This window comes from Stegostoma tigrinum, chromosome 33, assembly GCF_030684315.1.
Source record: "Stegostoma tigrinum isolate sSteTig4 chromosome 33, sSteTig4.hap1, whole genome shotgun sequence".
Lineage (NCBI taxonomy): Eukaryota > Metazoa > Chordata > Chondrichthyes > Orectolobiformes > Stegostomatidae > Stegostoma > Stegostoma tigrinum.
In genome coordinates this window covers 27,329,918-27,356,808 of record NC_081386.1, presented here as the reverse complement: position 1 = coordinate 27,356,808, position 26,891 = coordinate 27,329,918, and the positions used below count along the sequence as shown (strand labels likewise).

General features: G+C 41.9%; 1 protein-coding gene across 3 annotated transcripts in view; it reads left to right on the top strand.

The window, feature by feature from the left end:
• The first annotated feature begins 901 nt into the window (after positions 1-901).
• ctc1 (CTS telomere maintenance complex component 1) overlaps positions 902-26,891 on the top strand; it is a 78,814-nt gene continuing 52,824 nt past the window's right edge. The window contains exons 1-8 of one of the 3 annotated variants that reach the window (XM_048563093.2): positions 902-1,165; positions 4,929-5,119; positions 9,628-9,892; positions 11,513-11,742; positions 14,034-14,175; positions 15,610-15,945; positions 17,188-17,316; positions 26,642-26,868. In XM_048563093.2, coding sequence (XP_048419050.2) covers positions 1,124-1,165; positions 4,929-5,119; positions 9,628-9,892; positions 11,513-11,742; positions 14,034-14,175; positions 15,610-15,945; positions 17,188-17,316; positions 26,642-26,868 — 1,562 coding nt within the window. In that variant the 5' untranslated portion in view covers positions 902-1,123. Of the gene's footprint in view, positions 1,166-4,928; positions 5,120-9,627; positions 9,893-11,512; positions 11,743-14,033; positions 14,176-15,609; positions 15,946-17,187; positions 17,317-26,641; positions 26,869-26,891 lie in introns of those variants that run through there. The other 2 variants (XM_048563095.2, XM_048563096.2) reach the window with 2 other exon arrangements.

Below are 26,891 nucleotides of genomic sequence, written 5' to 3'. Positions count from 1 at the left end.
GACCACACTGTCCATGGCGGTGCCGTTATTAAGGGGCGCGGACGAGGCGCTCTGGTTGAAGGAGGCAGACGGGTCGGGCTCGGGGCTTCGACCGGCCCTGGGAAGCATCGCGGCCGCCAGCGGCATCAGCGCCACCCACACCCACACCCGCCAGCGACACATCGGCGGAGCCTGCGCTTTCTCGAGGATCACACTCCACTTTAGCTTCCACCGTCAACGGCGCCGATCACAGAGAGAGCATTTTCCTCGGAGGGTCGGGGAGCAGCGTGAGCGGCTACGAAGTCAAACGTGTCCCGCCGCTGTAGCTCCTAACAACACTTGATTCGTAAAAATCCAGTCAGCGCTACGCCACAACGAGACTCTGCGGGGCATAGGGACAGGATATAGAATCGGCCGCGGAGCACAGGGGCGGGAAATAGAATCAGCTGCGGGGCACAAGGACAGGAAATAGAATCAGCAGCGGGGCACAAGGACAGGAAATAGTTTCGGCTGCGGGGCACAGGGACTGGAAATAGAATCGGCTGCGGGGCACAAGCAATGGAAATAATCGGCTGCGGAGCACGAGGACAGGGAAAGTAATCGGCTGCAGGGCACAGGGAGAGGAATTAGAATCACAAAGGGGCGATCAGCTGTTAATAGACACCGTTGCGGGGCGAAGAGACCGGATATAGTTGCGGGCTTTGGAAGGAGAACGAGTAGCGCATATGAGCCAGAAGTTGATTCAACAGCGGGACATGCGAGCCGAAAATGAAATGGACTTCTGGTGTGTAAATGCACCTGATGAAGACTCGGTAGCGGTGCTCCTAGACCGGATGTAGACTCGGCAGCGGGGCGCATAGACCGGATGTAGACTCGGCAGCGGGGCGCATAGACCAGATGTAGAGTCGGCAGCGGGGCGCGTAGACCGGATGCAAACGCGGCAGCCGGTCGCGTGGGCTGGAAGTAGGTTGTGCGTGAACAGCGAAGTTCGTTAGTGACAGTTGGTTGTGCCGAATGGTGGTGGAGTTCAGAGCACGATTTTAAATATTTCATTCGAGAAAGACTTTACATTTGTACGATTCGAAAAAGAGGTTCCGAGTGGAAGTAGATGTTGATATTCCGCTTCTAAGTTGCATTGACGGAAATGGAAGAGTTTGTGTCGGAGTTTGGGAAACTGAGCAGTGCTGTGAGTGTGATCCTCCTTTGTAACAGTTTGCATCACGTTAATTTGCAAATGAATCCATAGTAATTTTTCTTTGAAGATTGATAACCAGCAAATAAGTCACTTTATGAGCAACGGACTGACTGCATGCGATAACGTGACTAGGCATGGGCCCTTCTTACATGTTCTCCAGTTTAGGTTCCATCACCAAGAACTGATTCAAGACAAAGAGAAGCGGTTAGGATTCGGTTTCAATAAGTCCCATTGTTATAATAACAGTGGCAGACTCCTTCTTAATTATCAACCAGTGCCGATAGTGCTTGTTAGGCAGAGGGAGGGAGGGAGTGAGCTAAGAGTCTGCTGAGATGGTGATGTAGACGTAATGGGAACTGCAGATGCTGGAGAATCCGAGATAACAAAGTGTGGAGCTGGATGAACACAGCAGGCCAAGCAGCATCTCAGGAGCAGAAAAGCTGATATTTCGGGCCTAGACCCTTCATCGGAGAGGGGGATGGGGGAGAGGGAACTGGAATAAATAGGGAGAGAGGAGGAGGCGGACCGAAGATGGATAGACGAGAAGATAGGTGGGAGGTAGAGAGGGGATAGGTCAGTCCAGGGAGGAAGGACAGGTCAAGGAGGCGGGATGAGGTTAGGTAGGAAATGGAGGGGCGGCTTGGGGTGGGAGGAAGGGATAGGTGTTAGGAAGAACAGGTTAGGGAGGCGGGGACGAGCTGGGCTGGTTTTGGGATGCAGTGGGGGCAGGGGAGATTTTGAAGCTTGTGAAGTCCACATTGATACCATTGGGCTGCAGGGTGCCCAAGCGGAATATGAGTTGCTGTTCCTGCAACCTTCGGGTGTGCGGCTTCAGGTGGGAGGAGGGGATAGGTGAGAGGAAGAACAGGTTAGGGAGGCGGGGACGAGCTGGGCCTTCACTCACTGCATCCCAAAACCAGCCCAGCTCGTCCCCGCCTCCCTAACCTGTTCTTCCTCTCACCTATGCTGCCCTCCCACCTCAAGCTGCACCTCCGTTGCCCACCTACTAACCTCATCCCGCCTCCTTGACCTGTCCATCCTCCCCGGACTGACCTATCCCCTCCCTACCTCCCAACTTATACTCTCCTCTCCACCTAGCTTCTTGTCTATCCATCTTCGGTCCGCCTCCCCGTCTCTCCCTATTTATTCCAGAACCCTCTCCCCATCCCCCTATCCGATGAAGGGTCTAGGCCTGAAACGTCAGCTTTTGTGCTCCTGAGATGCTGCTTGGCCTGCAGTGTTCATCCAGCTTCACACTTTGTTATCTGAGATGGTGATGTATTTTCTTTACTATTAATACAACCAGTTATGGTCCATTCCCAACTACCCCTGAAAAGGTGGGTGGTGAACCACTTTCCTCAACTGTTGTAGCCTACATGTGTCCTCAGTGCTGTTAGAAGTATTTCTATGACTTCAGTCGAGTGATAGTGAAGGAATGGTGATATAGCTTCCTATCAGGATGGTTTGTGATGTGGAGTGGAGCCAGGGGGAGGGTTTTCAGTTTGCTAAAGGTCTGATTTGATCTTCTGGAAACTCAGTCATTCAGTTCAAAACTGCATTTGGTGGAAGTCATTGTGCTTTTAGGAAAATGATGAGCAACCACCCGGGAGAGAGAGAATTGAAGTTTTATAACTACCAGTGAATGGGAAAGGGTGTTATAAGCAGGATCATGCAGTGGGAATAGGTCCATAATAGCTTAGCTACTGTTACTAGCAGTTTATGAGGAGTCAGGGCTGGGAAAAGTCCAGAGAATCTTAGAATTCAGTGAAGAAAACTCCTGAAGCACTGCTCTGGAGGTTTGCGAGGAAGATGTCCTATGGTGGAACGCAGGACCAATGGGAAATTCTTAACGAGGAGAGGCAAGCACAGGAATTCCTAGAAGCCTGGTTCTCCACTAAGAAAGCCAGCAATAAACACATAGATGTAGAGCCCTTATACACTCCATTGCGAAGGAAAACTGGTAGTGAGGTAATCCAGCTCAACGGACACCAGAGTTTAAATGACAGGCGGGAAAACACAGCAGCGCTTCATCAGAGGCTATGCTGATTTTGTTACCCAGCAGGGTAATGAAATGTCTGCAGATCAATGAACCAGCTCAGTGAGCCAACCAACCAGAACATCTACAACCCTAGCTACAACTCTACTCTTAAAACCTTAGACGCCGTACAAGGCTGTGGATAGCAAAGAATTATGGAATTCCAACTAAGTAATAATGAATTGCATTTGTAGTTTGTTTAAATGATCATGGGAGAGATATTAACTGGGGGGAAAAAAGAAGTAATCCTATTTGTCTTGCACTCATCAAGACAATTTTTCATGAATATCAATTCAAGGGAAAAAAGTCGATTGTATGCATTTAATAATCATGTTCAAATGTTTTATGACAGACCTCTGAAGCTGTTGGGACTTGAACTTGGGATTTCTGGCTCAGAGCCGGGGGTGTTAACACCACATCACAACAGCCTTAAACCAACATTTATACTGTGTGAGAGGGGATTGTTGTTTGGATGGCAAGTAGACACTGGAAGAGGCACTGCTGTGGTAAAAAGACCAATTCACGTTTGACAGATTTACTACTCTTGGTCAAGGCGTTGTCCCTAAAATTAACTAGCAAATGACTGTTACCTATTCTGTTGAGTTGAATCAGGTACAGCTTCTCTATATGCCTTTCCTGTCTACAAAAACGAGCCCTGTGTATTAATATATGTAATTTCCAGTACAAATAAGTGTGCTACAGTGATCCTAATTGGCAATCCTAAATTGATTGCTGGTGAAATTCTTCAAAGTTCACTTTCCAGCCAATCTGAAGTCTTCTCCAGTACAATTTAAAAAAAAGATTTTTTTTTTCCTAATTGACTTGATGAATGAAAGGCAAAAAGTTTTGGAAAAATGTACTTTTTTCAGCAAACTCTATTTCTGTACTATTTAATAGCAATTTACAATAACATCCAGTGAACATGCATCAATTTGCCAAAAGGATTACTGCCGAGCCAGCTGAGTAAAATGCTTCAGTTTGGAGATGGGGTGACTCTTCCACTGAGATTTGAGTAAGGATAATGATATAAAAGGGATAAATCTATCTTATGTCCTAATGACATCACTGTAATTGTTCTCAGTTACTCTAATATGCTTTTTTTTGTGCAGTAAACTTTTATATTCTTTTATTTAAAAATACAATGAAAAACTCTTGTGAATATATTCAGTGACTGAGCTCCATAGTCATTGAAAGACCGTAAGTTTTATTTTTCTATCAAATCAGGTTTCATTCTGAGATCTAACTTGTCCAGTATTGCCAGCAGCTCGAATAGTAATGCTGATACAATTGCAGAAATAGACCAGCTGTTTACAATCCAAAGCTATATTTATGGCTTTCCATTAAGGATTGCTAAGCTCTTGTTCATATTTAACAACTGAATATTGTTCCCTCCTCTCTGCACATAACTTCATCCCCACACAGACCTTATCGATGGTAGTCTTCCAAAACTGCATTTGGAGTTAGAGTAGGGACAGAAGATCGGACAGTAGCTTCCAAAGTGTGTAGCCATGTGTATGTTATGGTCTGTTCTTTACCACTGCATATTCCCAGCTACTTTGCTTTTAAAGGTTTATATTGTGAAATGTGTGTTAGAACAAATGTGTTTATGCGCTGTTTTGTTGCGGTTGTCAAAATCTGTAGTCTTTTTGAGGTACTGTTTTGAATGACTTTACAAAAGACTATCACAGCCAATATTTCATTCTTGCCTTCAATTTACAGTATGTTCAGTGGCTCCAGAATTTGTACAGATTTACAGAAGAGAACATCGTTCCTGTGGCTGTAGATTGTGAAATTAGTTGTAAGGAGTTGAGCAGCTGTCTGTTTCGATGCTTATGCAGAATTTGTCACAATCACAGTAATACTTGTGGCTATCAAGGCAAGGATGGACTTATTCTACCTTTAAGCTATAGGTACTAAAAAATCTAATTATATTCATTATTTGCGGGAAGGGTGCTATTTTACTTTAATCTGTTTTTGTTTCAGTTACTAATGGTCTTGCGTACTTATGGCATTTTGTAGTTAAGATTTTTGTTATCTAAAACTTTTACATTGTTCTAGTTTCAGTCATGAGCTGCTATCATAAAGGGCGTTTGCTTTAAAATATTTTTAAGGGTTTGAATCTTAGGATACTTTTAACTCATAGACATTAGCCATTATTTTTTTATGCCACTCTATTGGCTCACTCTTTAGATGGGGTGTAATTCTTGAGCAAAATGATTATATTGTGACAGAGAGACTTAAGCAGTTGCTTGACTCCAGACCTTCATCCTGCCTGGCTATCTGGGGTGCAGGTTTTCTGCTGGAGCAAGTGGTTCATTTTGTCAGAAAACATCTTAAGTTTGCAAAGCTGTACATTTAATGCAAATCACACAGTCTTAAATGTTATGATATACAATGACATAAATGTCTGCTCCTGAATTGTAAAATACAAAAGAACTGTGGTTGCTGTAAATCAAGAACAAAAACAAAGTTGTTTTGGAGATAGTTGGAACTGCAGATGCTGGCCAATCTGTGATAACAAGGTGTAGAGCTGGACAAACACAGCAGGCCAAGCAGCAGCATCAGAGGAGCAGGGAGGCTGACGTTTCAGGCCTAGACCCTCCTACAGAAATGCGGGAGGGGAAGGGGGCTCTGAAGCAAATAGGGAGAGAGGGGGAGGTGGATAAAAATGGATAGAGGTGAAGATAGGTGGAGAGGAGGCAGACAGGTCAAAGTGGATGAGCTGTTTGAGCTCCTTGTGAGAGCACGAGGCGGCGCTGATACAGTCATCAATGTACAGAGGAGCCGCCTCGTGCTCCCACAAGGAGCTCAAACAGTTCGTCCACTTCACCAACACCTTTCAACCCAACCTTACATTCACATGGATGACCTCTAATACCGCTCTCTCCTTCCTGGATCTCTGTTTCCATCTGTGGCAACCACCTAGAAACCGATATCCATTCCAAACTCACCGGCTCCCACAGCTACCTAGAATACACCTCCTCCCACCCACCTTCCTGCAAAAATGCCATCCCCAATTCTCAATTCCTTTGCCGGCGCCGCATCTGCTCCCAGGATGAGGCATTCCACTCCCGTACATCTCAGATGTCCTAATTTTTAAAGGACTGCAACTCCACCACCCCCCCCCCCCCCCCCCCCCCACCAATACCTCAATGGTTGAGAACGCCCTCGACTGTGTCTCCTGCAATTCATCCCTCACACCACCTCTCTGCAATGACAACCAAAACAAAATCCTCCTTGTCCTCACGAACCATTCCACCAACTTCCAGATCCAATGCATCATCCTTCAACACTTCTGCCATCTGCAATCCGACGGCACCACCAAATACATTTTTCCCTCCTCATCCTTATCTGTTTTTTGAAGGGACCACTCTCCCCGTGACTCCCTTCTCTGCTCCACACTCCCCTCCAGCCCCACCATACCCGGCACTTTTCCCTGCAACCTCAGGAAGTGCTACACCTGCCCCTACACCTCCCCATTCACCCCTATCCCAGGCCTCAAGAAGACTTCCCACATCAAGCAGATGTTCACCTGCACATCTGCTGATGTGGTATACTGCATCGGCTGTTCCCGTTGTGGCCTCCTCTACATCAGGGAAACCAAGCAGAGGCTTGGGGACCGCTTTGCAAAACACACCTACGCTCGGTTCGCATTAAACAACTCCCCCTGTCCCGACAACATGTCCATCCTGGGCCTCCTGCAGTGCCACAATGATGCCACCGGAAGGTAGCAAGAACAGCAACTCATATTCCGCTTGGGAGCCCTGCAGCCCAATGGTATCAATGTGGACTTCACAATCTTCAAAATCTCCCCTCCCCGTACCATATCCCAGCTCGTCCCTGCCTCCCTAACATGTCCTTCCTCTCACCTATCCCCTCATCCCACCTCAGGCTGCACCCATCTTCTATCTACTAACCTCATCCCACCCCCTTGACCTGTCCGTCCTTCCTGGACTGACCTATCTCCTCCCTAACTCCCCACCTACACTCACCTTTACTGGCTCCAATCCCACCTCTTTGACCTGTCTGTCCCTTCTCCACCTGCCTTCTCCTCTGTTCATCTTCTATCTGCCTCCTTCTCTCTCCCTATTTATTTCAGAACCCCCTCCTCTTCCCCCATTTCCGAAGAAGGGTCTAGGCCCGAAATGTCAGCCTCCTTGCTCCTCTGCTGCTTGGCCTGCTGTGTTCATCCAGCTGTATACCTTGTTATCACAAAAACAAAGTTGCTGGAAAAGCTCAGCAAGTCTGGCAGCATCTGTGAAGGAGAAAACAGAGTTAACATTTCTGGTCCAGACCCTTCCTCAGAACTGATGATGGCTGGGAAAATGTCAGTTTATGTGTAGAAAATAGGGAGGTGGGTGAGGTAGGGACGATAGGATGGAGCCCAAAGAGATAGAAAGACAATAGGACAGACAAAGGAATTGATAACGAACAGGCTGGGAGGGTGAGTAGTTGTAAATGGGGACTGTTATTGACTAATAATGGGGGGTGTGTAGTAGCAGGCTATGTGGTAACAAGGCCTGGTGTGTGGTGTGGGGGGCTGGGACTTGGAGAGTTCAGGCCCTAAAATTATTGAACTCAATATTGAGTCCAGAGGGCTGTAGGGTCCCCAAGTGGAAAATGAGGCGTTGTTCCTCTAGATTGTGTTGGGCTTCACTGGAACTCTGTAGCAAGCCAGAGACAAAGATATTGGTCAGGGAGCAAGGTGGTGCTTTGAAGTGGAAGGCAACAGGTAGTTCAGGGTCTTTTTTGTGAACAGTACATAGATGTTCTGCAAAGTGGTCGCCAAGTCTATGCTTCGTTGACCCCAATGTAGAGGAGACCACATTGTGAGCAGTGAATGCAGTGAACCAAACTCTTGGAAGTGCAGGTGAAGTGTTACTTCACCTGGAAGGTATGTTAGGGCCCTTGGATTCTGGGGAGGGAGGACGTAACTGCACAGGTGTTACATTTGCCAGTTACAGGGGAAGGTGCCGTAGGGCTGTAGTGAGGTGTTGGGGGGGGTGATGCAAATGTGGACCAGGGTGTCCCAGAGGGAATGGTCCCTGCGGAAGGTGGACAAAGGAGGGGAGGGGTATAGGTATCTGGTGGCATCTTGCTGGAGGTGGTGGAATGGCATCTGATGTTATTCTGGATGTGGATGCTGGTGGAATGGTAGGTGAGGATAAGGGGAACCCTATTGCTGTTGTGGGAGGGAAGAAAGGGGGTGAGGGCTGAAGTATGGGAGATGGGCTGGACCTGGTTGAGGGCCCTGTCGACAACGGAGCTGGGGAATCCTTGGTTGAGGAAGAAGGTGGACATTCTGGAGGCTCCGTTGTTGAAGTTGGCCTCATCTGAATATATGCAATGGACATGGAGGAACTGAGAGAATGGGATGGAGTCTTTACAGGAGGTGGGATGTGAAGATGTATAGTCCAGGTAGCTGTGGGAGTCACTGGGTTTGTAATGGATTTTAGTGACCAGTCTATTCCCAGAAATGGAAATAGAAATGTCGGGGAAGGGAGGAGTCAGAGATAGATCAGGTGAAAGTGTGGGCAGGGTGGAAATTGGAGGCAAAGTTGATGAAGTTTTTCAATTCCAGATGAAAGAGGAAAGCAACAGCGACTCACCCACAACTCTTCCGTCCCCCACCCACAACCTTTTCTCCGATGCATCAATGTTTTTGCTTTTGAATTATGTTCAAAGCACTATGTTTTTGGAATTGAATGTAGTGTTTCTAGGAATGAAAGAAACTAATATACTTAAATACACAATTATTCTGGGAACAATGTATTGCCGGCTGCTGTTGGGGCCCTTCTCAAACTTTATATTAATTAGTAATGGCCCAAGTTGTGGAATTCCTTTCCTCAACGTCCCCACATCTTTCCTTTCAAGGTTTTCCTTAAATTTACTTTTTTGACCAAGCTTTCAGTAACTTGAACCAATACATATTGGTGATTTTTTTGAAAATGAGTCCTGTAAGTGACTTGGGATATTTGACTACATTTAGAAGTCAGGTACAAATGCAAGTTATTTTCATGACGTTTGTGGACTTTCGAGGGTAGAATGGAGCCAAAATCTGAAACCATTCAACTGGCAGTGAAGTGTGATAATGAGATGAATATAGATCTGAGGTCAGATTAGATGCAATTATTTTTGTGTATTTTCAAGACCCTGCTGGTTAATTCAGTAGTTTTTGATAGTAATTTGAGAATGCTGAAATACATCCAAATCTGATCAAAACGGCTCTTGATTTTCCTCTCTAGGACCAAAATGTCTTCATAGTTCCAGAATGTTTTGGATTTTAGTTGGGGTCAGTAGTTATGTCATTTGGCCATGGATTGCATGTCGTTGTCATTTTGATTATTATTCATTTGGCATTGTTAGAGTTCAGATAGACTCTTGTCTTCTTGCTGCTTAATTAAAGATTTAATTGCAGATTTATATCCATTGAGGAACTTCATTCTCAGCAGAAAAACCCTTGCTGTAGTCAATTAACGTGGAGCACCAGTCAGTTCAAGCAGTGGACTGCGCATAAAGGAAATTTACTGATCAGTCAGAAGGCACTTAGTCGGACAAACTTGCTGCTATGTGGTCTCCTGACAGATAAGACCTCAATTGTGCTAAGTTCTTCAAAGAGCCAAGAACAACAGAGTGGTGGTATCTTGTACTTGCAGGACAAGAGTGGAATCATACCTTGTGAGGTAAACAGAAATTTCTAATCTTGCGAACATATAAAATTTTGCTGTTGGCTAGTTTTGGTGCCTTAACTAACTTATTTTGTTATGGGGCATGATGATGGTGGGTGTGAATGTTATTTGCTGACGTAAGTAGAGAATGGTTCAAATTAAAAGAATTAATTAGTTCATTTTAACAGATGAGTGAAATGAACATGGAAATACAATTTCTTTAGAATCCGCTTTAATGTAAATTTATGCCATGTTTTCTTTGTAAAAATGCAATTTTGTTAAGCGGTGGAATCTGGTTACATAGTATTTGATTTGGATATATTCTCAAATTAACACTCAAGCAGAAGACTGCAATTCCACATTCCTTAAGATTCAATTCTTAGGCTGAAACTACTGTTACAAGCATAATTCTGCTCTGTAATTTGAAATGCAAGCTGACAGCAAATATCAGAGCTGTTTAGCCCGCTACTCTGCATCCACAGTACAATTGACATACCAGATGGACCTGGTGCTCTTGTGACACAGTCCTCTGGGCTAAAAATTCTGAAATACCTCCTTTTCTACAGCACTTGGACTGCAATACTTCAAGAAGGCATTTGTATCAGCATCTTCTCAAGCATAACTGGGCAGAGCAACAAATACTGGGCCAGCCAGTGACTCCCATGTGGTGTAGAAGAGAAACAGATTGATTCAAAAGTATATATTCTAAATGGGCTGTGATCTCAGCAGTAGTTTGAAAACTTTTGTGTAACTTATCCGAAATTATCATTTGAGGATGTTCAGCAGCATTTTAGGAGCTTCTCCACTCTTTGCTCATTGTTAGGTGCATTCAAGAGGGAGCTGGACATAGCCCCTGCGACTAAAGGGATCAAAGAATCGAGGGCTATGGAGAGAAAATGGGAGTGGAATCCTGAAATTGCATGATCAGCGAAGATCTTATTGAATGGTGGGGCAGGCTTGAAGACCCAAATAGCCTACTTCACCTATTTTCTATATTTCTGCGTTAGTTTGCTCAACAGTGAATACTGTGTCCTTTATGGCAAATCCAGTATATACTTAATGAGAAATGTACCAATTTAATATTAGTGGAACGTTCAAGCTGATCACTGCTTTGGGTTGATCACTGCAAGTGAATTTTGCTACCTAACAAACTCAGCAACCTGTTCATGCTTGTGCTATGAGGGAGGAAACTGGTTACTTCAATGGAAAATAGCAAAAAATGAAGACACCTTTTAAATTAATCTGAAGTTGTGAGATTTTAATATATGTCTTGTTTTCATCTGTTGATCCCAACTTAAAACAAAACCTTGGCAACCAAATTCCTGTTGGTTTCCTGGTTCTCAGTCTAACATGATTGTTCAGTTTTAGTCATGTACGTTTAAAGTCTGTTATCTACTTATCCTGCTGACCCAGTAAATTGCTGTCAGTGAGAAATTAAAATCTTATTTCTCTTTTAGAAGAGAATTTTCCTGGAATTATATTTGCACCTAATTTTGTGGGAAAATTGCCTTTTTCACAGTATTTCACTTTGGAGTACAATGTATAAGTAACATTTAGTGCAAACTTTAGTGATATGTAAGTTCCAAACAGATTTATTTATTTATTTTCTCTTTTTATGGTGAAATTCTTGACCAGATTATCAAATTAGATGCCCGGCGGTTGGGGCATATAGTAATGCTTCCGAGCTGGAGTTATATTCCACTGACTAATGCAGTTTGGACACTCAGTGGGACTGAAGCTGGCTATATTGAAATTATCGAAGCACCATTTCTTGTGTTTCCAAAACTGTTAGTTGGAAGCCTTTTGGTACCAAACACACTAAATGTTTTACTACCAGATTCAGCAATTCATCTCCTGGACAAAGGGTAGGAATACAACTTTCAACATGTAATTTTAGTAATCAAGCAATGCGAAAGTTCTTTTTTTCCCCTAATTTGGGCAGTAGTGTCTTCTTTCTTGTATCCCTGCATATGTAAAACCTGTCTCTATTGATGCTATTATTACTGCCATGTGGTTGTTTTTAAATAGTTGTTATTCTGTCAGCAAAGGCTTATTTTAAGTTAATGCGGTCAGAGCCACTAATAATTAGCACTGGTTAGTATTTCTGTATGAGTTTGAAGTGAATATGTGCACCTTGTGACATAAAAGTGTGATTTTTGAAAATCTTTATATTGGCATTGAAAAGACCCACTCATTTCTCCATCTATTTTACGAAACAAACTCCCAAAACACAAGCCAGAAACCCAATTTCCTAATAAAACCTGTCTTGAAGCTGAGATTTGAGATCTATCAGCCTGTTTTACTCAGCATTGGACTTCAAATTAACTGCTTATGTTGTTGGGTGAAGATCTGAGTCTATGCAAAATGAAAAATCTTGATACTTAAGTGGGATGAACTTTACATTTTAATCGAAAAGGCAATTGCATTTAAATGATTATACTACAGTGGTATCTATTGTGGATTATTTTGAGAAGCTTAAAAAAAACACGAAATAATGATGTAGCAAATGTATTGAAAGTGCACAGGTAATTTTATCAAAATGGTATCTAAATTCTGAAATGCTTCTGCTCAAAATGGAGTCTTACATACAAAATAATGTGATTGAGTCTGTTTTGATGAAATGTCAACAGGGAGATAGAAAGGAGACATTTTGCTATTTCTGCAAACTCCAGTTCCTTCTCTCTGATGCTGTTCTCCCTCCTCAGCCACTGTCTTGAGTTGAACCAGACTTTTGAGAACTTCACCGCGTTCATATGAGCACAGTGACGCAAACTTCTGATATGTCCACTTCACCAATTTATTCCCCAACCCGAGCCCATCATCGTACCCTCCATCCCCTCTCAAAGATTGTCCATTTCTCCCAATGAAACATTCCCTGTCTTTGCCACAACAGACCATCTACTGAGGCCAGCAACCCTGATTTTGTCATTGCTAGATTTACTTAATTAATCATTTAATAATGCTCTCCTACCCGATTCTTTTTATTTTGTCCTCCACATTGCTCAAACTCAAATGCTTTCAAACATTGCTCTATTATTCTAACTGACACTGAATTCACCACAACCATTGTTCCCAGTCTCGCAGTGTTCTATGTTTCCCAATTTCCTCTGTTTTACAATTCTTATGCTTGTGTTAAAATCCTATTTTTAACAGAATGTTTTAAGGAATGTCTTGAAGGATATCCCTGAATTAGCCTTTAATTAGTCCCCTTAATATCTCTTCCTTTTGGTTTGGACAATTTTGACTCATTGCAATCCTGTGCAACATCTAGGTAATTTTCCCAATACTAAAGGCACCACGAACAGTTTGGTTTGCAGCTTTCATTTAATCTGATCTAGATATTCGGCTTGAGGGTCAATTCACCCAAATGTTTGTATGTTTTACAATCAGTCTTCCAATTTGGGAGGTCATCCTGGTTCTGGAGTTCTTCACCTTGTATCTGTAGCCTTGGCAAAGTAAAGTCAACAAACTGGCTCCAACTCCCAGATCCATAAGTAGGCACTCACTAAAATAAGATGAACAAGACAGTAGTGTGTGTGTGTGTGTGTGTGTGTGTGTGTGTGTGTGTGTGTGTGTATATATATAAATACAGCTAGTGGCAGGGAATGAAAAGGTTTGCTTCCAGCCGCATTTGTAAACACCAAACACTTTCATCCCACCGTATGAAACATCCCACCTTTTGTTGGTAGGGATAAACTTTCACTAGGAACACTGGATAATGAGGAATAGTATGCACAGTAATAATCATTCCAATAAACTAAAATAGTGGCTCTTGAGCTTTAACTTCTGATGTGTGCTTAAAAAAATGAAGTAATAGCTAGATAAACAAAAGCAATTGATAATTAATGCTATGAGCTACTTGTGTTTAAGATTTATCTGAATACTATACTGACTACAGCTGTGATCTGGATACTGGGGAAATTTCTGTCTTGAGAATTAGTGAATTAATCTATTGTGCAATTATATATCTAACATGCTGCATAAGTACGTGCAACTCAGAAGTCTGATGTGATCAGTATCTTCACACATGGAACAATGTGATAGACGGTTGACATTGTCACTTGTTACCATCTCGTGGAAAGACATTGTCTCGTAATGCATTGCAATCCTCTGTTATAGATAATATGAGAATAACTCTGTTTTGATTTTTGTCAAGGTTTTGTTGCCATAAAGTGAAGATGAACATAGCTGGAGAACTTGTCCGTTTGAGTTCCCTTATAAGTATCCGAGAGAAAACATTTTTCTTCTTCTTCCTTAATTCCTTTGAATCTGATGTTTCCCTTCCAGTTTTAGTTCAGGTGTGTTTTCAAACAAAAACATGACTTACATTTAAATAGAATTTTTATTGGCCTAATGTATGTATAAGCTTTATGTAACAAAATCTGGTTAATCTCTTGATATTTCACACATTTATCAATTTGTGCAATGATTGCATTTGACTGTAGGTTTTCAAAGTAGTAAGATTTCAAAGCAATGTCAGAGCCCTCCAAAGCTGCTTCAGATTTCTATTAATTTGTCATCAAATTTCTATAATTGACTTATTATCTACTTATTTCTGTGTGTGTTAATAAATAAAAAGTTCTGCATTGGCAATAGTTGCCCCTTAAGTAGCTGATGCTGGGTATGATATTTGGCTGAGTTGCAGTGAACAAATATTTGGAAGTCACTGCTTTAATCACATTTCCCTATTAAAATAGGAGCCGAACTGGTGGCAAAAATAGCCATTATTTAGGCATTTGTATCTATTGTGAAACATCTGCCACAATCCATTGAGTTGGTGTATGTCGCAGGACAACACGTTGGTCATAAGCATTACAGCATGTGGGTTTAGTTCTTCTCTCGGTTAATGTTGTGAATTGCCTGAAGACTGGATCATCTGTGGAGCAAGGCACAACATTAATGTTGGAAGTAGGAAGGGTAAACATACTGGGTCTCACCAATTCGTGATATCAGGGAGTTATTTGCTTTCTTGAAATTCTTAATGAAGGCATTGATCAATTTTGACTAAAATAGATAAGACCATTCAAAAAGGATGACCTAGCTCTTTTATACAAAAGTTCTATTTTGTTTATTACAGATATTACCTGGGCAGATTTCTTCCCAAGTATATCTGATTAATAGAATGATCAACACCTTTGACTAAATTATCTTCAATTTCACTACACATCTAAATTTTTCTGAGATTCATTGTCTAAATTATGTTTCTAACAATTTTGTTAACTTTAAGCCTCTGAAAAAAGCTATTGTAAATGATTGTGCAGTTTCTGTTTGAATTTATCAGTTGGCAATAGTTCTGTAATGTCCTCAATGCAACTTGAGTAATTTCTGGCTCCATTTTGCAAATCTTTGTATTCCTATTGGCTTTAATTTGATTTTCTTGTTTATTCAACGTGATACTGGTAGTCACTGAGTAAAATAGCATTCAGGCAGCCTTGCTTTGTGACAATATTTGTCTGACAACACCACCTGCTGGATTTAATGTACCTCCCTAACTTTACAACTGAGGACTTGAAAAACCCTTTAAAATAAACTAAACAAACTGAGGTACGCAGGAAAATACAGAATGCAACACTTTTTTTTGCACACAATCGTTCATTTACCCACCTTTACCTTGCCTTTTTTAAAAGATTGCTCTTGTGTGTCACAGATTTTCTAATCAGTTGCTCAGTGTTAAAAATTAAAAATCTTGGATATTGTCAGTGTGAATATCTCTTATTGTGTTCTCATTTTAGGTTCCTGCCAAACTAATGTGGCATCGCTGCTTAGAAGTTTCAAAGCAATATGTTATAACGAAGGTCTTCATTTCCAATCTGCAGGGCACCAGTTATAAGGTGTTTGTAGTGTCATCGTCTTCTGACTTCTACCTTTATGTTGAGGGGTCTGTGAAAAAGCAAACTTTGGCAGAATTTATGAGTGTTTCACATATGAAACAGACTTTTAAAAGTGAGTTAACATCACTTGTTTGTAAAGAAGAAACTCTTCAGAATAGGTCTTCTATTGATTGGTCGACACAAAACACCATGGAAAAAATGTTCGAGAGCAGACAGTCCAGAATATGTTCTTATCGTGTAAGTACTTGGTGTTTTGCATTGGTTATGAATGAAGGCTTGGAAAGTGTTTTAAGATATAAATTTTTGTGTTCTTTTTAAGTGATGAGTGCTTCACAAAGTCAGTTGACTGTAGGAAACTAACTTACATCTTTTTGTCAAACTCCCAGTATGTAGTTTCTATTCAATGTCATTGGAGCCCATAATACTGTTTCTCTTGACTCTGTTAGGTTGTTGTGCCTTATTTTGGATGCTTGAGTTACATTGACTTGTTACTTTATCATGTAACTCTGCGGTGCCATTAGACATGGAGAGCGAACCTAAGTTTGATGGGGGAAGGTGTCTTGTTTTTTTTAAACTACTCTCCGTCCTGCACTTAATAAACACAACTGCTTGTGCAAATATCTTCAAAGACCTCCCCACAAATGGTTACTCATTAATCTATGAGACTTGACAGTGGATGTTAGCAGTCTATTCAGCCATACAAGATAACATACCTGAGTTCATTGCTGCCTTATTCGGATGTCTCTTTGCTGGAATTTTCCAGCAATTGATGCAAGATGTTCAAAATGAAAGTTGTGGCAGTTTTCCTCTTTTTGTTATTCAGGGCTGCTGAGGGAAGGGGCGGAACACTCTGCAACTGCTGATGGCGGTTGACATGAGAGTCCAAAGATCAAAGTAGAAGTTCACTGGTATGTGGTGCTCAGATGTCTACGTTTTAACTATCTGAGACAGCACAAGAGCCCTGTTAAAGATGTGTGCAATCACCAGTGCAAACATATGTATGTTTGATGAGGGAGACAATCTATTTTTGGACTTTTGACAGCCTGGAAAGTGTGACTTTGCATGATTAAAAGAATGTGGGTGTCACTGGCTGGGCCAGAAATTACTGCCCAACTGTTTCCTGTGAATAGGTATTGGTAAGCTACCTTCTTGAGCTGCTGCAGAGGTTTTCTCTCTCACTCTGCGCGCCCCCCCCCGACTTGTTCCTTTGGTAGTGCTGTGAAGTTGGTCATGGAAATATGCAGCTGGTGGCAGTGATTATTCACCAGTCTTAAGCGCAGCTTCCTGTTAATGGCATCCTTGCATGTTCTAGGATCTTTTTTCAATAATTACTTTGGAGCTTTCGGTGTCATGAAGTGCAGGTATCAATTTTATATCCTTGGATGTATGACTCCATGACGCAAGTTGAATATTCAAGGCTCTGTATTGCCTGAGGTTTGGCTAGTCTATTAATTTTTCTCTCCCTTTTCGTTGCTTTAGGGTATGATAAGTAAGGTATTAAACATTGCAGCAGGCCTTTATGAGCTGGACGGTAAATTTGGTCTTTGTGTGGCTTATCAACAAGTAGTGAATTATGGACGTGGTTTGCGCCCTGGAGCACAAGTGGAGGTATAAATTTTTGATGTTTCAAATGTATTTTCCTTCCAGTTAATATTTCTATCTACCCTGTGCACTATATAATGACTGTATTCTCTTTCATCTGGAAAGGTAATTTGGATAGATGACCTGCACTGTGGAGGTAGTTTCATTGTATCTGCTGGTTATCCAAGATCTGTACAGTTAGGGTAAAGGATGGCTGTCATCTGTATCTCATAGTGCTGAACTATATCTCCTATCTCACAGGTACACCTTTACATATATAAGAGACACTGTACAATGACACGTTACAAATATGATACCTGAGTGTGTTGGTTTGCTGAAAGATCAGCCATGTACTGAAATTGGACTGTATTTTATAACTCTAAAGTTTTGAGCATTAGGCATTTCAGTACTCCTTATCACTTATTCAGTGAAATGAAGCTTTACATTCTTTTAAAAGAAAACAAAGAACTGCAGATGCTGGAAATCTGAAACATAAACTGAAACAAACTGAAATTGCTGAAGAAATTCAGCAGGTCTGGTGGCAATTATGAAGAAGGCTCACAGGACCCACAACATTAACTCTATGTTGTTTATCTGGTTTGTGTACTAAAGAGGAACAGTTTTCCACAAAGTTGCTTTTGAAGAACTAATCAATAATAAGGCGATAATCATTTTCTTACCAAGTCTGGTTAATATTTCTCCAACGATATTCTTACTGTTGCTTGTTGATCAGCTCTCAGGTTTTTAATTTACCTAATGTCAACATTGTATCCCCCGACAACTGCAAAATGCTCCATCTTGTGGCCCAATCTGGAGTTTCCAGAGCACAAGTTTCTAATGACAGACAAGACTCTAAGTTGGGAGCTGCTTAGCTAGCTAAGAGTAAATAGTGCATATCTCCCATTTTAATAGTGTGATATTGAAAATTTAAATTAATATTATCAGTGAAGCAAATAACCATTCCATTCTTGGCTAGCACTATGATCTCTCCTGGTAAACATGCACTCTTAAACTTTAATATTTTAATACACTCAGATTGGGCAAAATCTTGTGTCCTCCCAGCAGCAGGATGCAAGTTGGCAGGGGAACTTAATTGTGCAAGAGGCCAAAAATCTAAATTACAATAGTGGGATGAATTTTTGCATTTAATTCTCAAACTTTAAAGACAGGTGGAGGTATCCAACTGCAAGCATTGCATGAATGATTATTAAAAGACCAGTTTGCTGAAGTAAACTTCACCGTCTCAATCAAATTCTCCACAAACAAGTAGCATTTGCTGTCTTATTTCCAGCTGTATAGAAATGACGTACAACAGGCAAGGTACTGTCCTTGCTGAATGAGAGTGAGAAGCCACTGCTTTGCCCTGGAGTCATCTTCATGTTCTGCCAAGATTGACATTGGTGGCAATATCTTGTGCCACATTGAGATTGAAGGATGCAAGAACTGCAGATGCCAGAGTCAGAGTCCATGCAATGTGGAGCTGGAGGAACATAGCAGATCAGGCAGCATTAGAGGAGCTGGAGAGTTGATGTTTCGGGTCGGGACCCTTCATCAGGACTCGTAAAGGGTTCTGACCCGACATGTTGACTCTCCTGCTCTGTTGATGCTGCCTGGCCTGCTGTGTTCCTCCGGCTGCACACTGTATTGAGTGAGATTGGAGGATGCTTGACAGCGGGAAACTCTGAGTGTAATGCACATGCAACAAAGAGGCTGGGCAAAGGTGGGAAGCCTGCCTGATGAAAGAAGGCATGCTGACCTGTGAATGGTGGAAGAGCTGATATGTTTAGCTGCAGGTATCCATTCTTGAGAACGTAAGTGTGGCCTCTGGCTTGCAGAGAATGAATGCCTCTCCAGGTGCCTCGTAAACTTGCTACCAGGACCTTCAACCCCTCATTAACAACAGAGGTATCAACTTCCTGCTGCCTCCAACCAACAGAGTGGCTGCGCCTCTATGCTTGCACAGAAATGAGCTAAGAACTGCATAAGTATGGGAGAAAAGCCAAACAATCCTGAATGGAAGTGACACTCGCTTTCATGCCTGCTACCAAATGTAAATTCCTCAATGGAAGATTCTATCCCTACTGTTTTTGTTTTATTTCCTTGCTAGATTTTACCACATAAATTTATAAGGTAGGTGTAGGAGTAGCCCATTTGACTTGCTCCATCATTCAAAAGGTCATGGCTGATCTGATTATAACCACAAATCAACATTCCTGCCTATTCCTAATAACTTTTCACCTCACTTGCCTAGCAAGCACTTATTTGCCACTTTCTTAAAAATATTCAAAGCCTTGCTTCCAGGACATTTCAAAGACTTGCAACCATCTGTTAGGAAACATTTTGTCTTATCTTTGTCTTAAATGGGCAACATCTTATTTTAAAAGAGAGACCTCTAGTTTCAGATTTTTCCTGCAAGAAGAAATGCCCTTTTCATATTCACCCTGTCAAGCCTTCTCAGGATCTTTGAATGTTGAAATTAAGTTGCGTTTTAACCTTCCTTAATCTATCCAACCTTTCATCATAAGACAACCTGCCACAGCACAACATCGTGGGCTGAAGGGCCTGAACAGTTTTCTGTTCAAACCTTCTGAATTGCTGCCTATACATTTATGTTGTTTCTTTAAATAAGGAGACAATGTACACAGTACTGCAGATGTGGGCTCACCTGTGCCTTGTGTAATTGAAGTATAACCACCCAACTTGGGTATTCAATTCCCCTCTTAATAAACATTAAATTCTGTTAGGTTTCTGAATTGCTTGCCTTTTAATGGGCCTTTAAAAATTCATACTTGATAAAAAGAGTAGGCTTCGTCGGAGGCTCACTGATGTTGTTAACTAGAATGGTGACAAAACGTCGAAAACTAACCTTCCAGCTCAGCAAGCAATCTCACATCCAGAAAAAGAGAAGGATCGCCACATTTGGAGCTCTACAATCTCTCATTATTTTATTCTTCCTGCCAAAATGTACAATAACAATTTTCTCACATTGTATCAGTTTGTCAAATCAATGCCATTCACTCGACCTTTTTTAAGTTCACACATGGGATGTGGGCACTTGCCTTGACTTGTGCTTTGTAGATAGTGGACATTTTTACAGAGGAGGTGAGTTACTCCCTGCAAGAGTTCTAGCTTCTGACATACTCTTTTAGCACAGTACTTGTACAACTAGTCCAGTTCTCTTTCTGATCAATTGTAATCAACATCCTGAGGGATTCAGTGATGATACCATTGACTATCAGGGGACAGTGGTTGGATTCTCTCCTTTTGGAGATGGTCACTGCCCAGTACTTGTGTGGCATGAATATTGCTTGCCACTTGTCTGTTTTTATTCCTTTGTAGCCTCACAAATTATTTTCCTACTTATCTTTGTGTCATTAGTAAATTTAGCAATCATGCTCTTGGCTCCTTCATTCAGATCACTTCCATGTAAATTGTAAAGAGTTGAGGTGCCGTCTCTGATCCCAGTGGCAGTCACTCATTACACCTTGCCAACCTGAAAAAGACCTTCTAATGTCTCTCTGTTTTCTTCTGGCTATTCAGACCAATATGTTACCCCCTATAACATGAGCCTTTATTTTCTTTGAAGTAACACCTTTATCAAATGCTTTGTCGAAATCTAAATACAGTACAGCACATCCGCTTACCCCCCCCCCCCGCCCTCCCCCTTACTCTCAAAACATTATTTCAATCTCTGGAGTGTAACTTGAACTCTCAGCCTTATTATTCAGAGGTGAGTGTGCTATCAACAGCCAGCAATGAAACAGTGTATTACTTCTTTAAAGAACTTATTAAATAAATCGACTTCAATTTGGTTTACCTTTCAAAAAACCATGCTGGCTTTATTTGAGATAGTGGGAACTGCAGAAGCTGGAGAATCCAAGATAATAAAATGTGAGGCTGGATGAACACAGCAGGCCAAGCAGCATCTCAGGAGCACAAAACCTGACGTTTCGGGCCTAGACCCTTCCTCTCTGATGAAGGGTCTAGGCCCGAAACGTCAGCTTTTGTGCTCCTGAGATGCTGCTTGGTCTGCTGTGTTCATCCAGCCTCACATTTTATTATCCTGGCTTTATTTGATTGTCTTGAACTTATGCAAGTGCCCTTCTATAACTTCTTCAGGAACAGATTTGAATATCTTCTATATGACTGCTGTTGAGCTAACTGGCTTGTAATTTTCTGCTTTCAGTCTCGCCATCCCTTTGAGTAAAAGAGTTACATTATTTAATTTCCAATCTAATGAGACTTTCCCCAAATCTAGTGAGTTATGGAAAATTTAAAACCAATGCCTCAACTATCTTAAAGACCATTTCTTTTAAGACCTTAGAATGATGTCCATCAGGACCAGTCAGCTTGCAGCTTCAAGAATTTGTTCACCACTTCCCTAATTGTCATCTTTTTGAGTGTTACTCCTCCCCTTCCATTTTCTGATTTACAGTTCTTTCTGGAATGTTACTTGGATCCTCTACAGCAAAGGCCAAAGTAGGATACCTGTTTGATCAATCAGTCATCTCACTTCCGATTGTTAATTCCCTGGAACCTTTTTATACCACACAGACCGTGTTAATCTTCAGATATCTATAGAAACGTTTACTAGTAGGTAGCTTCCTCTTATACTTTTTTGCCATTATTAATATTTTTCATTCTTTGCTTTTCTTTGTATTCTGTCCAATCTTCTGAATTGCTACCTATCTTTCTTTTTGTTTTAATAACACAGTGTGAAGCTGGAGGAACACAGGCCAGGCAGCTTCAGAAGAGCAGGAAAGCTGACGTTTCAGGTTGGGACCCTTTGCCGGAAGTGGGCTCTGAAGTAAATAGAGAGAGGAGGGGTGTGGCTGGGGAAGGTAGGTGGGATGGCGATTGGTGAGTGTACATAGGCAGTAGTGGGGATATGCAGGTGAACATCTGTCTGATGTAGAAAGTTTTTTTTTGGGTCCTGGAATGGAGATGAGGGGGGAGGTGTAGCACTTCCTGCGGTTGCAGGGAAATGTGCCGGGGGTGGCAGGGCTAGCGGCTAGTGGGGAGTATGCAGCAGATGAGGAAATAGCGGAGAGAGCAGTCCCTACTGAAAGCAGATAGGGGTGGGGAAGGAAATATGCCCTTTAAATGGGGTCAGATTGCAGGTGGCAGAAGTGGCGGAGAATGATACGATGAATCTGGAGGTGAGTGGGGTGATATGCGAGGACAAGGGAGATTCTGTCTATGTTTTTGTTGCAGGGAGGGGGTGTGAGGGCAGAGGTGCGGGAAATGCAAGAGATGTGGTCAAGAGGGTTTTCAACCACTGAAGTGGGGGAAGTTGCTGTCCTTGAAATACGAGGACATCTGGGATGTTCGGGAGTGCAATGCCTCATCTTGGGAGCAGATGAGACAGAGGAATTGGGAGTAGGGGGATTGCATTCTTGTCAGAAGGTGGGTGAGAGAAGGTGTAGACTAGGTAGCTGTAGGAGTTGGTGGGCTTGAAATAGATATCATTTTCGAGTTGGTCGACAGAGACAGAGACAGAGGCCCACGAAGGAGAACGAGGTTCAGAGATGGCTCAGGTGAACTTGAGGTTGGGGTGAAAGGTGTGAGTAAAACAGATGAACTGTTCAAGCTCCCCTAGAGTACAAGCTGGTGCCAATACAGACATTGTTGTAGTGGAGGAAGAGGTGGGGGATAGTGCCAGTGCAGCTGTGAAAGAGGGACTGTTCCAGGTATCCTACGAAGAGGCAGGCGAACCACTTAAACTCCCCCTCTCAATCCCTAGACCACAGCCCATCTGGGGCCACCTCCAGTGTTTCAACAACACTACCTGGAAACTGGATTAACTACACCTCTCATTCTGCTTTGGGAGCTTCCAAGCCAATAGTCTCAATGTGGACTTTACTTGCTTCAAAATCTCCCCAACCCTGGCTTTATCCCATGAACAACCTTCCCTCTCATCCCCACCTCCTTGACCTGTCCATCGTCTCTCCCACCTATCTGCTCCTCCCACCTCACTGACCAATCCCCACCACTGCCAACCTACACTCACCTATCGCCATGCCATCTACCTTGCCCACTCCCACCCCTCCTCTGTTTATTTCGGAGCCCACTTCCTCTTCACCCATTTCTGAATATGGGCCCTGACCCAAAACGTCAGCTTTCCACTACTTCTGATGCTGTCTGGCCTGCTGTGTTCCTCCTGCCCCACACTCTTATTTCAGATGCCAGCATCGGCATCTTACTATCTTTCCTTTTTTTAAAATGTTTGATCTTACTTTTATCTTAACCTAATTTAAACTTTTTTACTTTATTGTGGCTCATGTATATAGCTTTTCTTTGAATTTCTATCAGTTTCTTTGTATTCTGGAATATCTCCTTAAATATCTGCCACTTCAGCTCTGATCTAATCCTTAATCTAATTTACACATTCACTTTAACTGTCTCTGCTTTCATCTCCTCATGATTGCCCTTATTTAAATTCAAAATACTATTCTGTCTCTTCCTCAAATTAAGTTGATCATTTTGTGGCCACTGTTACCCGGGCACCTTCACTGGAAGCCCGTTAGCTAATCCTGGATTCTTACACAATACCAAATGGAATAATTGGTTGACTTCGCAATGTGCTGTTCTAAGAAATTATCCTGAAACATTCTACTAAATGCTCATCTGGGTGACCTTTTTGCTAATCGAATTGATACAGTGCATATGTAGATTAAACCCTCTGATTATTGTTGTTGCTTTCAGACAAACAACTATTATTCCTTCCTTTTGAAATCCACTGTACAATGTGAATTTAGGGGCTTGTACATTACTCCCTCAAGTGACTTCTTGCATTTATTTTTTTCTTATCTCTACGCAAACCATTTCTACATCTTGGTTTTTTTGAACTCTAGTTATCCCTCTCTCTTGTGGTAATACCATTACCAATTAACAGATCTCTCCCACACTCCATATCCCTTCACAAAGGCCATGTCACTTGAATACTCTGGTTCTAGTCCTGGCAGTTGATTTACTTGTAGATTTCTAAATTCTGTCCCTCCTTGTAACAGTCTGTTTATTAGTTCCCATAATAATATCTTCACCTGTTGCATTGTTTGTGTTCTTTAACCACATCTTCCTAAATTTTATTCCCTTTCACCCCACCATTTAAATTAATGTCTGCTCTGTTTACTGAGTTACACAGCGTGCTGGGGCACCAGTCCAGGATAGTTCAGGTGTAGAGAATCACAGTGGTCCAGCTATCACCTTTCCTTGTTATTGGTCCAGTGCCCACGATTCAGAACTCACTCTTCCCATACAAGTCTATGAGGCATACATTTGTTTCTCTATTCTGGTTTGTCCTATGCAAATTTTTACATGGGTCAGATGATAATCTTGACTTTTTTGAGATTCTGCTTAATTTGATATCTAGCTCCTCAATCTCTCTGCTGTATCTTTGCCATTGATGGATACAATAGACCACAATGACTGGATCCCTCTCCTTATCAATAAGTTCCTCTCCAGCCCTGAAGAGATGTCCTAAACTGGTAAAGCAACAGAACCACCTAGATGCTGTCTTAGCTGCAGAGCACACTCAGTTATTATACAGTCAGGAGTTTCCAGAACGTTCTGGGTTCAGTCATAATATTGCCCTACTACAATGGCTTCTGTACCATGCTGCCGTTAGTTGACTACATAGAAATAGAAACAGGAGGCAGCTATTTGGCCTTCAAACCTGCTTCATCTTTAAAAAGGATCATGACTGATCCAATGCTCCCCATCCAACACTTCACTCTCCTGACTTTTCACCTAAACTCTTGATTCCCCTACTAATCAAGATTCTATCTATCTCAGCCTTGAACAAGGACTTTGTTGCCACAGTTATCTGTGGCAGGGAGATCTGAAATCACTCAAACTTCTGAGAGAAATCCTTCACATTACAGTATTAAATTTGACACCCCTTTCTTCTGAGATTGTGCCGTCTGGCCCTAGGCTTTCCCACGTAGGGAAACGTCATCTCTGCTTTTACGCTGTCAAGTCCCTTAAGACTCCTATTTGTTTCAATGAGATTATCTCTTGTTCTTCTAAATGCTAGTGAGTAAAGTCCCACGCGTTTAGCCTTTTCTCTCCAGACAATCCTTCCACACTAGGGACCATCCTTCCAATGAAGTGCAATGTTTTCTTAAACAAGAGGACCATTACTCTCGTTACTCCCAGAAGTACAGATACTCAGCTGTCCTTGTATGATAATAGTAAGTTTTCTTTGCTCTTATACTCCACCTTCTTTGAAATAAGGATCAACGTTCCATTCACCTTCCTAATTTTCTCCTGCACCCATATGCTAGCTTTGAGTTCTGTGCGCTAATGCTTCCAAGATCCTTTGCGTTACAGTTTTTATGCATTCTCCTTCATGTGCCCCTGTGCTTGTTTAAGCAAGCTGAAGGAATTTCACAACTATTGGGAAATTGCAAAAGCTGGGATTCCTGCATTCATGCCCTCTGTACCTTTACCAGCTTCATTTACAATCACATTCACCTGTCCCAGACAATGATTAAATCGGAAAACCTTTTCCTAAGGGGTGTGATTGTATTGTGCTTTGCACTGAGATATATGGCTTTTAAATGCTTCTGAAGCAAAAACTAGACCAACCATATCAATTCTTTATGGATGTAGAGAAAACCAGGAGTTGGGAAGTTTGCAGTAAATAACTCACCTCCTAACTTGTCAAAATTGTTCGAACAAGGTACTGAATAAGGAACATGATGGAATACTTGCCCCATGCCTTTTGGAGTATAGCCATAAATAGATTCAAGATAACTCCATAATGTGTGGCTCAAAGAACCTCTTTGATTAATATCTTGTTTACTATCTTAAATGCTCACTCACGTAACCAATCATGCACAGTAAATACGTACATGCTCCCAAACACCACAGTCGATGTACTTCTACTGTGAGTTTTTCCAGTGGCAAACTGCCACCTTCAAGGTGGGATGATCAGTAGGTGCTGGCCTTACTATTGATGCTTGCATCTCGTGCATTGCCAGTGATGTTTGTTTCTCTTTTTTTTTTAAACAGAAGAACATTTTAAGCTGTATAACACAAGGGGCAAAGTGCTGGTGCTACAGCTTTAATGATAACTATTTTGGAAGCAGTAAAATGGATAAAGCATTCAAACGCATTCAACTTTTTTTATCTTGATAAATATTAGCAGCACTACCTATAATCAATCCTGGAAGCACAATGTTGACGGAAATTAACATCTTCAACTTTGCAGGATGGCTGTGCAGTATACACTTGATACTTTAATGGACATTAAAGCTGAAAAACTCTATAGAAAAGTTGAACATAAATATGTCATGAAAATATCAGTGTTTCTGATTGTATATGAAAACTTGTAATTTTGTTTTTGTAGATCCATGATGCTCATGTGCACCAGAATGCATCTGACCATTTTCCACACATCATACTTTGCTGCTGCCTGAGGAGTACTTTGGTGATCATAGAATTTTCTGGGCTTAGTACAGAATTTCAGCCCTTCTGTTCCAGCGGCAATGTTCACATCAGTTTGTTGTTCAAGTATAATCTGGATCTGCCGAATTATTTGTGGGTGGTTCACATTATAGAAACATTTACACAAAGGTAGCTATATAAATCTTTATTTT